This window comes from Staurois parvus, unplaced genomic scaffold (genome assembly GCF_062004578.1).
Source record: "Staurois parvus isolate SC_StPar_1 unplaced genomic scaffold, SC_StPar_1.0 ptg000446l, whole genome shotgun sequence".
NCBI lineage: Eukaryota > Metazoa > Chordata > Amphibia > Anura > Ranidae > Staurois > Staurois parvus.
The window spans coordinates 1,270,660-1,286,845 of NW_028318242.1; the positions used below are offsets into that span (position 1 = coordinate 1,270,660).

A 16,186-nucleotide genomic window follows, 5' to 3' on the forward strand; every position below is an offset into this window, starting at 1 on the left:
CTTATTTTCCCCACTGTAAAAGGATACCCAAAGCCTTGAATATGCCAGTCAGTACTGTTCAATCACATATTGAAGGATAAGTTCACCTTTAAAAAAAATAATACATGCACATCTTTTTGAAGGTAAAAAAGAATGTGCATTTATTATTATTTTTTTATTAGGACCCTGTAAAGTATTGCACTTTCAAAATCTGCAGGGGATCAAATAATTATTTTCCCCACTGTAAAAGGATACCCAAAGCCTTGAATATGCCAGTCAGTACTGTTCAATCACATACTGAAGGATAAGTTCACCTTTAAAAAAAATAATACATGCACATCTTTTTGAAGGTAAAAAAGAATGTGCATTTATTATTATTTTTTTTTATTAGGACCCTGTAAAGTATTGCACCAAGACCATCAAATCGCAGGCGCAATGCAGGGCTCTTGCAGACTGTCAGTGTAAGCTATCTGCTTGTACCTTGTACAAGCAGGCAGTTACACACTGACAGGAAGCACCAATGAACTACCTAGAGTGCTCAACAGTGCCCTGGTAGTTCAATGAGAAGTACAAGCCAACAGCCGCAAATGCTGTTGTGACTTCTGATCTCTGAATGAATGACATGGCTGTGTTGGGCAGAGCCCCGCACAGCTGTGCTCTTTTCAAATAGTGACAGCATGTATGGGGAGAAGATCCCCGATGGGGATTGGGGAGTGGCTGCAGGAGCAGAAACATGTCACATGTTTCACCCTAAAAATGGGTGAAACTTGTAGCATGCTCCCAAGGGTGAACTTATCCTTTAAGAAGTGGAAATTTCGGGAATTGCTTGATACCAAGCCAAGGTCAGGTAGACTAAGAAAGACTGCAGCCACAACTACCAGAAGAATTGTTTGGGATACAAAGAAAAACCCATAGGTAACCTCAGGAGAAATACTCTGGAAAAAGACAGTGTTGGTTGTTTCAAGGAGCATAATAAGACAATAACTGAACCAAAATGAGCTGCATGGTCGAGTTGCTAGAAAGAAGCTTTTACTGTGCCAATGCCACAAAAAAGCCCTTGACATGCCTCAGAGCTTCTGGCACACTGTAATCTGGAGTGATGAGATCAAAACAGAGATTTATTGTCACATCCATAAGCGCTATGTTTGGAGAGGAGTCAACAAAGCCTATAGCGACAAGAATGCCATCCCTACTGTGAAGCTTGGTGGTGACTCACTGATGTTTTTGGGGTCTGTGAGCTTTAAGACTCGAGGAATCTCATGTAAATTGATGGGAAGATGAATGCTGCATGTTATCAGAAAATACTGGGAGACAATTTTCATTCTTCTGCACAAAAGCTTGCATGGGACACTCTTGGACTTTCCAGCACAACAATGACCTTAAGCACAAGGCCATGTTGACCCTTTAGTGGTTACAGCAGAAAAAGGTGAAGGTTCTGGCCATTACAGTCTCTTGACCTTAATATCATCAAGCCACTCTGGAGAGATATCAAACATGCAGTTCATGCAAGACGACCAAAGACTTTCCATGACCTGGAGGCATTTTGCCAAGATGAATGGGCAGCTATAGTGGTGTGAACCTCCTGCGCTCACAATAATTTTAAACAATAATATTAAAAGCAAGAAGCTGCCAACATTAAATCATATATCCAATGATCCTCAAAACTAAAATGTGAAAAAAATGTAGCGCTAATCACTAAAAAAATTAAAACAATGTGCAAATAGATCCCCTCAATTATAAGTGAATAAACGTGTCTACTATAAATAACCTCGTGCTTATAAAAACACAAAAAACTCCTATAGTGATGGTGGAAGAAACAGTCCTATTGATTGATAACAGTGCGTGTTTTAACAAATATACATAAACACACAAAGTGCACTTAATATACATATATATATATATATATATATATATATACACACCTACACAAATCTAATAGAGTGAATAAAAGCAACCTCATGTGCAAATGTGAAATCAAATTAGTGCAATAATATACACACAATAATCTATTTTCATGCGTTTTTTAAAGTCCAACTTTCAATAATCATACTCCAGTGAACAAATTAACACGTGCTGATATCCGTGTGAAAATGTGGGTTGATAGCTGTATAAAAAATCATCCGATCACCGGCTGAATTAGCCTCTCACCTTACAGACTCGACCCTTGCGAGTCAAAGCGTTTTTATAGGATCCCTCTCACAGATCCTCCAGGTTAGTATCACTCCAAACGACAGCTCCCAATATGTGCAGATCTCCCTCTAGGGATCAGGACTCCAATAATAGCTCCTTCTCCAGGCAGGATCACATATTGCGCTAACCACTCACATGTAACATAAACACAAAACTCCCATTGCGTAATATGTTTATTGCCAACGTGTGGTAAAATAGAATGTGCACTTACTTCAGATTAGTGTAAATCAAGGCTCCCACCACATGCTCTTGGATGTCATCTGTATGGGTGTACAGGGTACATAAAGGTGTACCAAGATGGCCGCCACGCCGGACGTACGTCACTACGTCGGGCCGACGCGTTGCGTCACAGTACCATGTGACTTCCTCAGGGCCCTAATTTTTTTACCTGTTCCCTTGTTTTATGATTGTGTCATTCTGTTATGATCTACAGTTGAATATGAATCTGATAAGAGAGAAATGTGGTTTGCCTGCTCACTCATGTTCTCCTTAAAAATGGTACATACCGTATATTACCAGTCCTCCAAGGGCATGAAAACCTTTGAGCATAACTGTATATATATATATATATATATATATAGTCTTACTCTCTCTTATTTACAAACATGCACATACTTGATTGAATATTTTTTCAAAACTTACCTTATCAACTCCACAGTCTCTGAATACATTGTGTGTGGAGATTTAGATTCCATCGGCCCATGTTCCATTGCATTCCCACACTCAATGAAAGAAAGAGCTGCTTCTGTGTAGTGTAGAACTTTGTCAAATTTGTCCATCTTGTAAAAAGTAGAAATATAATCTCAGAAAATTAAATTAAATTATAACATTTTTTTATAATGCAGCAATTAGAATAAGTCAAGTCTATTGTTTAGAAAAGTACCACAGGTTTTAACATAATGAATCCTTTTGTAGATATTGCAAATTAATTTTACAATGTTCTTGAACTGCAAAAGTTCTAAAACATGATAAATACAAAAACAATTTCTTCTACTGAATCAAACAAAAAAGCATTGAATGGTTTTGTTCCCCAACCTGCTTACCAAACTGAGATACTTCCAGTAGTCATGCATTTTCTAGAACCATCTCATGAAACTTCATTGAAGTGGCGTGGTGTGCTTTGTATGGATGTCCAATCAGTTCTACACTTCTTGGGACTATATTAGGTTTAGAGAGAGAATTTTGTGGGGGGAATTTATCAAAACTGGAGCAGCCAGAATCGGGAGCAGTTGTGCATGGCAACTAATCAGCTTCTATCTTCAGCTTTTTCAGTTAAGCTTTGAAAATGAAAGGCTGAGGCTGATTGGTTGCCATGCACAACTTCTCCAAATCCTAGTTGCTTCAGTTTTGATAAATTTCCCTCAGTGTGGCGTGCTTTGTCTTGTCACTTACCTTTTATGTTCCTGTGCCACCAGGTGTCCCCTCTCCTAAGGCATGCTTCTCTTAAACGGACCATATCTATTTAAAATAACCTGGTCCCCGCTTCCCGTGCCAGAGCAATGCTTTTGTTTGTCCAAACTCCCACCTGTGACTTCCCTTACAGACTGCTGTTTCTGTATTGATATCCAATGTACCAATGATCCGATGGATTCGTTTTTCTGCCATCTGCCTTCCTACATTACTTCCACTCCTGCTTGCATAGGTTAGTCTCTGCACATTGAGGGTGAACCTGGTGGTCACGATATGGCACCAGATTGCAGCAAAACCCATCTCCTCTACCAGGAGCTCTGGTGAAAATCAGCTGGTGCTTATACTCCACACCCCTGGGGTGGATACTCTACCTCCTCACACATCACTTCTTAAGGTTTTACTAAACCCAGGACCCTGCATTCACTATATCTGGTCTCCCACAGTACACACAACATGGAAATGCAATTATTTTAGTAAATATAAACTGCTAAATTCTATTCTATCAGCAGTATATAGCAGTCTTGTGACTTCTATTAGTGTTCAGTGGAGCACTGGGTAAAGTTTGTAGGAGGAGTTTTCATTCTGCTCTGCTTGCCATATGAGGCCCTGTGCTGATCACATGCACCCTCTCAACGAAAAAGAAAAAAAACCTCTATAGCAATACACACTAAACTGAGCATGTGAAAAGTGCCTACTAGAGCACTGTACTATCAGCAGATGGATTTGGGACAGTAAAAGAGTGGGAGGATCAGAGAAGACAGGATCAAACAGCCTTTTTACACAATGTGGATGATTAACCCCTTAGGTTCCACAGTGAGTAGAACAAGCATGTTTTACTGCATATACAGACTGATTTTACCGTTGTGGGTTTAGTAATGCTTTAATCCTTTTGACATCATGTTTTGTGTGGATCTGGTTATCAGTTCTGATTTTTTTAGATTTAAGAAAGTTTGGACCTAGTCACAAGCCTGAAATATCTTGGACCTGGTTCAGATTTAATGAAAATTGGATGGTATGTTTTGTGTGGATCTAGACACGAGTCCTGAACTTCTTGGGACTATATTAGGTTTATTGGGGGAAAGTTGGTGTGAATTATTTGTGTGGATTTGTTATAAATTTTTAATCTCTTGGTTAGTAGAATTTAGTGCCCAGCTTTAGTGAAAGGAATGCAGCCATACATGAAATTATATTTTTTTAAATTTATTTTAGATACAATTGTAACTATCAATTAACTCAGCAAAAAAAATCAGTCATCAACACAGAACAATTTAATTAAAAGATCCATTATGCTAAGTATTCTTATGACAACATTTTCTGATGGGTAAAAATGTTATTGAAATATGGCACATCCAACTGCTGAAATTTGTAAGATATGATTATTATATCAAAGCTAGTTTGTGATCCAAGCATTCATAAAGAATGTGGATTTTTATGTAAGATTTGAGACTCAAACAATGGAGTTTTGGAAAACATAATGTGAAAAATAAATAGCTATTTTTTCACAGAAAAATATTACAAGTTGCGTTTTGTAAAAATCAGTACTGTATATGATCAGAATTTTGTCAACTGTACAGTACCCATTGTCTTTCGATAATATAATTAGTTAGGCTCTAGATGGCAGCATAGTCCTGTTTTGTGATAAAATCTGCCATCTGCATAGCTAGGAGTCTGAAATACACTATATTGCCAAAAGTATTAGGACACCTCTCCAAATCATTGGATTCAGGTGTTCCAATCACCTCCATGGCCACAGGTGTATAAAATCAAGCACCTAGGCATGCAGACTGCTTCTACAAACATTTGTGAAAGAATGGGTCGCTCTCAGGAGCTCATTGAATTCAAGCGTGGTACCGTGATAGGTTGCCACCTGTGCAATAAGTCCATCCGTGAAATTTCCTTGCTACTAAATATTCCACATTCAACTGTTTGTGGTATTATAACAAAGTGGAAGCAACTGGGAACAACAGCTCAGCCATGAAGTGGTAGGCCCATAAAATGACAAAGCGGGGTCAGCACATGCTGAAGCGTACAGTGCGCAGAAGTTGCCAACTGTCTGCAGAGTCAATAGCTAAAGAGCTTCATGGAATGGGTTTTCATAGCCGAACAACTGCACCCATGCCTTACATCACTAAGTGTAAAGCACACCGCCACTGAACTCTAGAGCAGTGGAGACATATTCTCTGGAGTGATAAATCACACTTCTCTGTCTGGCAATCTGATGGACGTTTCTGGGTTTGGAAGCTGCCAGGAGAGTGGTACTTGCCTGACTGCATTGTGCCAAGTGTAAAGTTTGATGGAAGGGGGATTATGGTGTGGGGATTGTTTTCAGGGTTTGGCCTTGGCCCCTTAGCTCCAGTGAAGGGAACTCTTAAGGCATCAGCATACCAAGACATTTTGGATAATTTCATGCTTCCAACTTTGTGGGAACAGTTTGGGGATGGCCCCTTTCCTGTTACAACATGACTGAGCACAAGTGCACAAAGCAAGGTCCATAAAGACATGGATAAGCGAGTTTGGGGTGGAGGAACTTGACTGGCCTGCATAGACTCCTGACCTCAACCCGATAGAACACCTTTGGGATGAATTAGAGCGGAGTCTGCGAACCAGGTCTTCTTCTCCGACATCAGTGTCTGACCTCACAAATGTACTTTTAGAAGAATGGTCAAACATTCTCATAGATACACTCCTCAACCTTGTGGACAGCCCTCCCAGATGAGTTGAAGCTGTTATAGCTGCAAAGGGTGAGCCAACTCAATACTGAACTCTATGGACTAAGACTGGGATACCATTAAAGTTCATGTGCATGTAAGGGCAAGCATCCCAATACTTTTGGCAATATAGTGTAAACATTTAAATCAAATCTATTTATGGTCTACTAAATGGTAAAGAAGAATATTTAACACCACAGAGGAATGTTATGAGAAACAAAGCACAGTTTTTGTCTCAGGAGGTCTGCATTTAAGAGACAAATGTCAACAGGGCAATACATAGGGTGCCTTTGCTGACCTCCTTGTGATAATTTGACTTACCTGCCAGTTATTGTGATTTTCTGCCTTCATGTCAATACTTTTTGAATCACCTAACCACAATAAGTATGCATCTGTGAGGTTTGGACTTCTGCATGACAGCCAGACAACTAGCTCATTCAGAAGGAGGTCAGCACTAGTGGCTCAAGTATTTTTGTCATGACAACAATGATATATTGCTAGGAAAAGTAAGGGGGAACGTTTTATGTAGTAACCTAACATTTTTAGCATGGCAAAGACATATATTGCTTTAACTTTGAGATGAAATGACCTGTAGAAGGTATATATATGTGTATTGTATGCAATATCTTGCTTACAAAACAATGGGATGTCTGCTTTTCTCACAGCTCCCACCCACCAAATACATATTGTCTAAAAAAAAAAACCCCTGTGAAAAATAAAACTTTGTAAAAAAAAATACTTACTTTAGGCCACAGGTGCCTACCAGGAAAGCTAGATGATAGAAATCCCATGAGATACCACCTGCACCTCCTGATAGTATTGGCAGCCATAGCATCTAGATATTGTGTATATTTGCATGTATAACTGCTATATAAACTATTCAAAATCATCTTTTTAAATCTGTAGCTAGCAAATAATTTTCTGTAACATTAATAATTCAAAATCTACCTTCTTGCAACCATAGCAACAGTGTTTAGTTTATAAATGGGATTAGTGTCTGTCCCAGATGTATTCATATAAACTGCATATAAGTGAGGTCACCAATGTAAGTGATGGGCCAAGGGCAGCACACATAACATGGAAAGAAACAGGGGCAGAGCACCAACCATGCAAGCTACAGTATGCATCACAGTGCAGCTGAGTTTTAGTATTCCTGGGCATTCTACAGAGGATCAGAGCCAAAACACAGGTTTTTGATGTTGCCTACTAGCCAAGGTAACTTTTTTTAAATTCCAAAAGTTTACCGTAAAGCCAACCCATACTCCTGTAACTTTAAATTTTAAATGCAGAATGTACAATTTAAATGATTAAAAAATGGAAAAAAGTGTAGCTGCTCCTGTAAACACAGATCACTGGGTTCTTTCTAGCGGGAAGCCATGTGACCTATATCATGTAGTAATACTTATCCCGTAGTCTCTGTGAAGGAATGCATCACTGTTTAGGTAGAATCGCTGTAGCGACCCAAGTCCTTTTGGCAGAGATTACTGAGCACTGGTCACATGGGCAGCAACAGGAAGGAACCAGTAGTCACTATATGACACAATTTGTAACCCCAGCTACTTTACAAGTTTTATTTTTATTGTAATATTTATCATTCATAGGAGTGACCTAATGTACAGGTACCCCTGGGCACATTACACCTTAAAAGCCTAATCTCCCATTTTGTTTATGCCCTGTATGTGAAACTTAATAAATTATGTAATGTAGTCCTAGGTTGATTTCCAACCAGAGAGATTATCTGCAAGGTGTTTGTTCCATCACTACAATATTCAATTGAGTTACTCCAGTGGCTCAAAGTACCTCCTACAGCTCAAAAAACTACTGTTGGTGGATTGTCTTCCACCCAAAATGGCCCCTAAGAAACTGTGTGTCTATATTCCATCTGTGTGATGTCTATAAAGAGTTGTGGAATTTGTTTAATTAACTGGCATTAAAGGAATACATAAAATAAAATCACCTATTATATAACCTTCCTCAGTACTCACAAAAAAAAAAAAAAAGCAGCATCAACACCCAAAAGGGGAAGTTCCGCTTTAAGCCTTTGTACCCCGCTCCCCATTAAGGATTGGCACCTTTGAGGAATGGGTACCCGCTCCCACTTCCTCTGTGATCACCTAGGCGATCAGAAGCAGAAGTTGTCCTGCCCCCCTCTCTCCCTGAAGTCTTCTGGGACACATGACCCAGAAGACTATGGGACCATTCACAAAGCGCAACACTTCTTTCGCATGTGCAGTGGGCACCCAGCTGTGAAGCCACAAGCTGTCACAGACGGATGCCCATGCTGAAGATGCCGGCGCCGGGGAAGACGGCTCGTGAAACCAGCCATGATGAGGACACCGCTGGACTGAGGGACAGGTAAGTGTCTGTATTTTAAAAGTCAGCAGCTACTGTTTTTGTAGCTGCTGACTTCATTTTTATTTTTTCAGCTGGAACTCCGCTTTAATCTTGCAATGTGAAAGGAGGGACGACTGGCACCATTGAGACTTTAAGGAAAGTGGTACAGTTCCCCTACATAAACCAGAGCAGTTCTTCCAAATTGTACACTATTCATTATAAATACATCTTTTGACAAACCTCTTATCCTAAGATTACTAAATTACTTATTTTTTGGGAGATTGTTTAGCATAAACACTCAAGATTACTAGCATTTCTTAATTCAATAATACTAGTTGTAATAGATTTTATAATTACATTTAGCAGTTATGCTGATGATAAGTTTATACACATAAAATGATAGTATAAAATGAATTCAACATACCCTGTCTAGAGAAGATATTTCTCTTACCATAGCATCTGCTTTATGCTTCATCCGTTTAGCTTCCTGCATGAAGTAATCTGCATTGTGCGGTCTTCAAAAAGAGAATAAAAAGATACTTTTTTTCAGAGATACAATTTAACATTTGCTATATATATCAGCACATATGCTGCAATCTATCTATCTATCTATCTATCTATCTACAGTTATCTATCCAGTATATACAGTTTGTATGTGATTTTCAGGCTAAGAATGAAACTAAAGGGTTTTCCAGTAAAAGCAATCCCTTTATTAATGCAGCCCTATGCATGAGCACTCAGACTTGTCAGGCTTTTTCAGTGCAGCTACCCTCAGCATGTAACCCTATTAGGAGCAATAGGTATCTAAGCTGGAGCTGATTGGCTCCGGATGCTTGACCAGCAACAACCTTTATCCACTATGAAAATAGCTAATCTGATCTGAAAGCCCCCTGCTGGTCAGCACCTGTCAACGGTATCCTCACTTTCTTGTTTAAACTTTAAGGGCTCATGTACACTGCAGCTGATAAACTGGAGGTGTTCAGCGTTTTGTTCAGCAGCCCCTGAACTCACACTAATGTTTTCCTATGTGTCCATGTACACATCTTCGTTTACAGTCGTTTACAGGCATTTAAGTTTACAGTCATTTTTTGAACGCATAAAACTTGCATTCAGCAGTTGATTTTATCAGCCTTTCTAATGCAAAATGCTTGTAAACACTGCAAATCGCGTTTATAAGCATTTGTGTTTGAATTTTTTTTAACTCTTCCAGTTCCCGATGCTGTCCAGAGCCTTTTTTCATCATGAAAAATGCATGCAAAGTGTTTTCAAGGTACTCAAATGGACAAAACACTGAACACAGGATGTTCCCACCAAGCTTATCACACATTGTAATAACCAATTCACACCCTTGGAAACAAAAGCTATGTTAATGACCATTCACACCTCAAATTCCTCATGAAGACCCCCTGACAGGTGGCCTTAATGACTCACTCCACCAGCCACCTTTCCCACCCTTGGAAACAAAAGAAACAGTCTCAAATAGTTAATAATTTACCACTTTGCAGAGCATTCTGGGAATTTGGGAGGTTCTCTTGTGCTTATCTTTAATAAACACTTCTAAACGCAAACGTGCATAAACGTTTTTAACCTTACGTTTTCCAGCAGTCAGTTTCCATTGTTCAGAAGTGTCCCGTGTACATGGGACCTTAATCTGAATAAGGCAATTTCCACAATCCAAATTTCAAGAATGCATTGCCTTTAGAAGACATTGCACTGCCTTTCCTTAAAATTCAATAGAGTTACGATGGCTAAAAACTAGCGTGCTCAGACAAGTCTTGAGGGCCTAAGACATGATATCAGACTTTAGGCTGTGTTCCAGGGCAGTCAGCACAAAATATTTTTTTATACAGTATATACTGTGTATTTTTGTATACCGAAATACACAGTTAAAGGTCAGATGCAGAAGCTAGAGAGGAGAATAATCCTTGATGCTGAACATCCCATGTGTTGCCTCCACTACCTTTCCATGCTAATCTGTGGCACTACCTTGCATCTTTACCTATGCTGCATGCAGACAGGATAAAATAGCAAATCAGAGCTCCCAAATAAAGATAGTAAGCCATTATGACAATCAACAGAAATAACTAAATGCCAAAGCCAGGTTTATTTGTTTGCAATAAATAAAAATTTCAGCTGGGTTAATAAAACAACTACGGTATATACTAAATCCACACTTCTATTCTCTTCATATTTTTTCTTATTTTAATTTTCTATATTCCTAAAGCAAATAAAATAGATCCTTGTTTTAATGCATGCATCTTCCTTTCAGAAAATTTTATTCATTTATAGTCATGTGAAGGGTTTATGTGGATGAACAGCTTCAGAAAGTGGACATTATGAAATTAGATTGCACAGAGAAAGCCTCAAGGTCCCCAAAAAAATGAATGATATAAATAAGTAAACCGGGAGTCTCTAGTCACCAATACATGTAGAAACTGCATAAAAATACGACTAGTTGTGGACCAGAATATTGGGTTTGTTTAAATGTGTTTTTGTAAAAAAGGGAATAAATTCAAAAGGGCTGGTGGTCAGTGGAACATAGTAATTTCTTTATTCAACATAGACATTTCTAAAAACAAAAAAGAGAAAACAATCATACCAGACCCCGCAGGTCCCAAATGTACTCATTTGTAAACAGACAATGATACTGAACTCTCGTCACGAATAATGCATATACTCCATATACAAAGTTACACAATTGGACTATTCACGGGTCTCCTAGAAGGGGAATATGCTCTTTGATCACATATATAATAACTCTGCCAGGACAGGATCACCATGGATGGAAGATTTGTTGGAAGTCCCATAGATAGGTTAGTGTAATCCAGGGGAGGGTATTATAAATGTATCTCCCTCTTACACTAAAGTGACAATCATGTCATAGGGATAGACAATACACAGGTCCAGGCAATAGGTCATCAAACACATGTAGTCCAGAGGAGGATATTGGTAATAAGCTGTTTGTAAGCGTGATGGTTTCACCTCCCTCTGGTGCCTAGTGTTAGGACACCATCCAGGGGAGGAAACATAAGCCAGAGAGACCTCCCTCATACACTGGTGGATAAATTCCTTATCCAGGACCCATCTATAGGGAATTCTTGGTATAAATGAGTAATAGTGGTGATCTTAAGGATGAAACTTCTCCAATTTTGGTCAAGCAGAGGGGTATAGAGAGTGATTGAGCAGAGTTGGAATCACTCCCTTAATGATGCACAGTACTCAACAGCAATGACATCTCCTCCAAAGTAGGCAGAGTGTTATTATGCAATAAACATGTAGACAGTCCCTTTAATGCATGTCAGCGAGGAGATTTCTTTCCAAAATTGGTGAGAAAAAAGCATCAAAGAGCATTGAAAACAACCCATATTGTACAGAGTTGAATGGCAATAAGGCAGTCCCTTTAAAGCGCAAGAGTATGCAAGGCAGTCCCCTAAAGTATATAATATTGGCTTAAAGGAAGTCTCTTCCAAAGTTAGCAGAGCTGTATTATCAGATAGAGTATATACAAGAGCAATATAGGAAGTCCCTTTAAGTGTATATCAGAAGACCAGCAAGAAGTACTTCTTTCAAAGTATGGAGTGAAAGCATCAAAGGAGCATCTGGAGTTGTGTAATAGTACTTATCCTGTTGTGGAGATCGGTGAAGAATTCCCTGGGGGGTCTGGGAGTGTGGTATCAGCCCATTCCTGACCAGTTTCGCCGGTACAACCAGCTGCCTCAGAGGTAGGCTCAAAATTGTTTGACATGCTGTTCCTAAACTGGGCACCTAAAATGGCCGCTTCGTCTCAACTGCGCATGCGCAGGGCATGGCCACGTCATGACGCAGCGTGCGTGATGATGTCACGCACATGTGCAGTACAAAAAAGCAAGGGAGAGGAGACATCTCTGCATGTAGTTTGAAACAAGATAAGATAACTTTCAGGGGGCTGCGAGTCACTAGCCTGTAATGGGCAGTTGCTACTGATTGGTAATGACTTACCACTTTCAAGGAAAAGAACAGTCCAGGATCTGTTTCTGTAAATAGGAACGAAGTTGTCCCCGTGCTTTGATTCAGCTAAGTTGGGCATCCCATAATCCCTATTACCCCATCCAAGTTACATCCACTAATAAAATGACAAAAAACAAGTTCATGGACTGTTCACTGACTGTGGATGCGACTGTGGAAAATGAATGTTATCTGGCTGTGTGAAGCTTAGAGAGATACAGAAACACAGCGGTCCTCAAGAGGGGAGCACTACATTCCATTTTTGTAGTCTGTATCACAATGCACCTTCTCCTCCTTAGTACTAACTCTATCTCCATTCACATTATGAGCTAAAAAAATGTCAGAAAGTTAGCAGCAGTTAGGATTTAGTACTCAGCTTTATTTTCTGCTGGCAAATCACTCCCAAAAACGCAAAACAAAAATAATTTTTTCTGCTCCTAGAAGCTGAAGCTTCAAAAACACTTCTACAATAGCGTGAATGGACACAGAGGATAACATTATTTTGCTTCTAGAAACAGAAAGAAAATGCTTGAAAGCTGCTGCTAGGAGTGTTGTTTTAAGCTAATGTGCATGGAGCCTAGTAGTGTTATCATTTCAGTCATTCCTATCCTTGAGCTATCATTTTCCATATTCCTGCACTTCTTTTCACTCCTGCTTCCCTCTGGCATCTTCACACACAAATTTTTATCCTCCATGTACATTTCCTCACTCCTCCTGTTCCACTTACAGCCATGCATTTAAACCTCAACCCATTCTTTTCACCTACATTCTATCTCCTTCTCTTTTGGAATTCCCAGTCCAACTATAACAAGCTATCTTTTATCCATAAAACGTCTAATCTTGTTACGAAAATACAAAAGTGAGTGCTTGTGCTACGAACCCGTGCCACTACAATATGTAATACCTTTACAAACCAGCTTCCATCAATGCTGCTCTGACCACACTAATACCTATTCCATGTGTGATTCAATAGGTTAGGAAGGCCACACAACAGTAACATGGATATGGTCAGTGGAGGCAGGGCCAGAGAAGCAACCATACAAACTATACATTATAAAGCAACCCTGGCTTGGTGGTGCTCAGACATTCTAACACTCTACCTCCTTCTCCTGTGAGTTAGGATCCTTTCACACTGATCAGTTTTTGACGTGCTTTTGGTGTTTAAAAAGCAGAACAAAATACATTTAAAATGTATCCTTTTAAATACTAAGGAACTCTTCACACCAATGTGCTGCAGGTATGGTACGTTTTTAAAAGTCCTACATTTTAAAAAGCACACCAAAAAAGCACCTCCACATTGAAATTTTAGAAAAATGCTTAAAAAATGCACCACTGTTGTCCATGTTTCACAGGTGCATGACTGGAGTCAGCCAACCAAAAATACACCAAAAATGCATAAAAGACACATCAAAAAAGCATCAATAACACATAATGCATTTTTACTGCACTTTCAATGAAGCCGTGTGAAAGAGTCCAACCCTTTAGCATGCATGCCCTCAGTGAAACATGGCTGTCAATCTTTGAATTCAAACTACGGTACTTACCAAATTCTCTCTAGCCCACCCTCCCTCCTCTGCAAGCTATCATCAAGGCCGGACAAGGGGTGGGCGAAAGGGGTGGCTGCCCTGGGCGCAATGGTTTGTTTTAGGGGTGTTGGTGACTTCCTTCTGTTACATGGGGCAGGAGTAGTGACAGTGGCAGTGATCTTGACAAGCGAGTAACTGCTGTGCATAGGATTCCCTAAGCTTGCACATTATGGGGAAGGGGGGGAGGGCGCTGGCTGAACTTGTCCCGGTACTGGCTATCATTGATGCTTTTGCAAGACTTTTCTAGCCCTTTCTCCAACTCCCCTCTGCTTTTTCTCCCAGGCAGTTTCTTCATTGGCTTCACCCCTCATCTCCCACCTATAGTTCTGAAATTATACACAAATATTCCCAAATCCATCCTCTCCACTCTTACAGTTACTTGCTTATGTCTTTCCTACTCATATGTCCATCCTGCAATTTCTCTTAGGTTGTAAGCTTGTTTGGGCAGGGCACTCTTCTCATGTCATACTTTTTGTTAATTCACATCACATTTTTTGCAATGTACAGTACCTTATAAAGAATATTTATAAAAGCTGCTCTTTAGGCAACAGACCATCCTTAGGATTACCAAATGTGCCCAATAGCTGCAAGCAAATCTCTTTATTCTTGCATTACATATAACAATTCGAAAACTATTAGGCCAGGTAGGAATGGGTTGCGGAATACAGTAGTATTCAGTTTGCATATAGATTTTCCAGCACATTTGCCTGGGCTGGTTGATCTCTTTTCTATGACAGAGAGACAAATAACTATTTTATCATATGCTCCTTACATCCAAATGTCTTCAAGACAAGGATAAGGGCTGGTTTCAGCATTCCAGCATTGAGAGAAAGCAAGAGCTAGTATGTGCAGTCCAGGAGCGGACTGACAACTCATGGGGCTCCCGGGCAATAGGGGATCATGGGGCCCCTGTGTCCTTGCCCACACTCAAAGCACACCCAAAAAAGCCTATAAAACGGTACCAGGGGCATTTAATGGGCCCCCTATTGACCCTGGGCCCTCGGGCAGTGAAGGTTATAAGAAATGCCTTAAAGTGTTACTAAACCCAGGACCCTACATCCACTATATCTGGTCTCCCACAGTACACACAACATGGAAATGCAATTATTTTAGTAAATATAAACTTCTAAATACCTTTTTATCATCATCAGTATATTGCAGTCTTGTGACTTGTATCAGTGTCCAACAGAGCATAGATTACTCTTGTAGGAGGAGTTTTTATTCTTCTCTGACCATCCTATGAGACTGCATGACCCCTGACCCTCTATCTGGACACCCCTGATTGGCCCTGTGCTGGTCACATGCACCCTCCCCCCCAAAAAAGAAAAAAACTCTCTAACAATACACACCAAACAGAGCATATGCAGACTTGCCACTGCTGCTCTGTTCTATTGCAGATGGATTGGGGACAGTAAAAGAAGGGGAGGATCAAATAAGACAGGATCAAACAGCCTTTTAACACAATGCAGAGGATTAACCCCTTAAGTTCCACAGTGAGTATAACAAGCATGCTTTACTGCATATACAGACTGATTTTATTGTTGTGGGTTTAGTAACACTTTAAAGCGGAACTCCACCCAAAAGGGAAAGTTCTGCTTCAAGGCCCCCCCCCTCCTCTTTCACACTTGGCAATCTTTTTAGAGGGGGGGACACCTGATTTTGAGAGGTTCCCGCTCCCACTTCTGCTCAGATCGCCTAGGCACCAAAGATAATATACAGCGCCCCTTCGGGTGAGTACACTGGTGGATCCAGGGACAGTTAAGTGTCTGTTTATTAAAAGTCAACAAGTTTTTTATAGGCTGACTTTTCATTTTTACAAAAATTACTGGAGCTCCGTTTTAAAATGAAATACTATGAACAGCACAGTCACTAACACACAGATGCCATAACCTTCTTTGTGTCATGAAAAAGCCAAAATTAAGTGGTAAAATCAGGTTAATCTTTTGTTTAATAGTGAATAATCATATCAAACTATACCACTATTATGCAAATTCA

General features: G+C 39.8%; 1 protein-coding gene across 5 annotated transcripts in view; it reads right to left on the reverse strand.

The window, feature by feature from the left end:
- AFF3 (ALF transcription elongation factor 3) overlaps nt 1–16,186 on the reverse strand; it is a 450,181-nt gene that overhangs the window by 24,587 nt on the left and 409,408 nt on the right. For 4 of the 5 annotated variants that reach the window (XM_089688114.1, XM_089688111.1, XM_089688113.1 and 1 more), the window contains exons 13-14: nt 9,046–9,136; nt 2,812–2,948 (exon numbers count right to left, since the gene is read on the reverse strand). In XM_089688114.1, coding sequence (XP_089544240.1) covers nt 2,812–2,948; nt 9,046–9,136 — 228 coding nt within the window. The remainder of the gene's footprint in view (nt 1–2,811; nt 2,949–9,045; nt 9,137–16,186) is intronic. The other variant, XM_089688112.1, reaches the window with a different exon arrangement.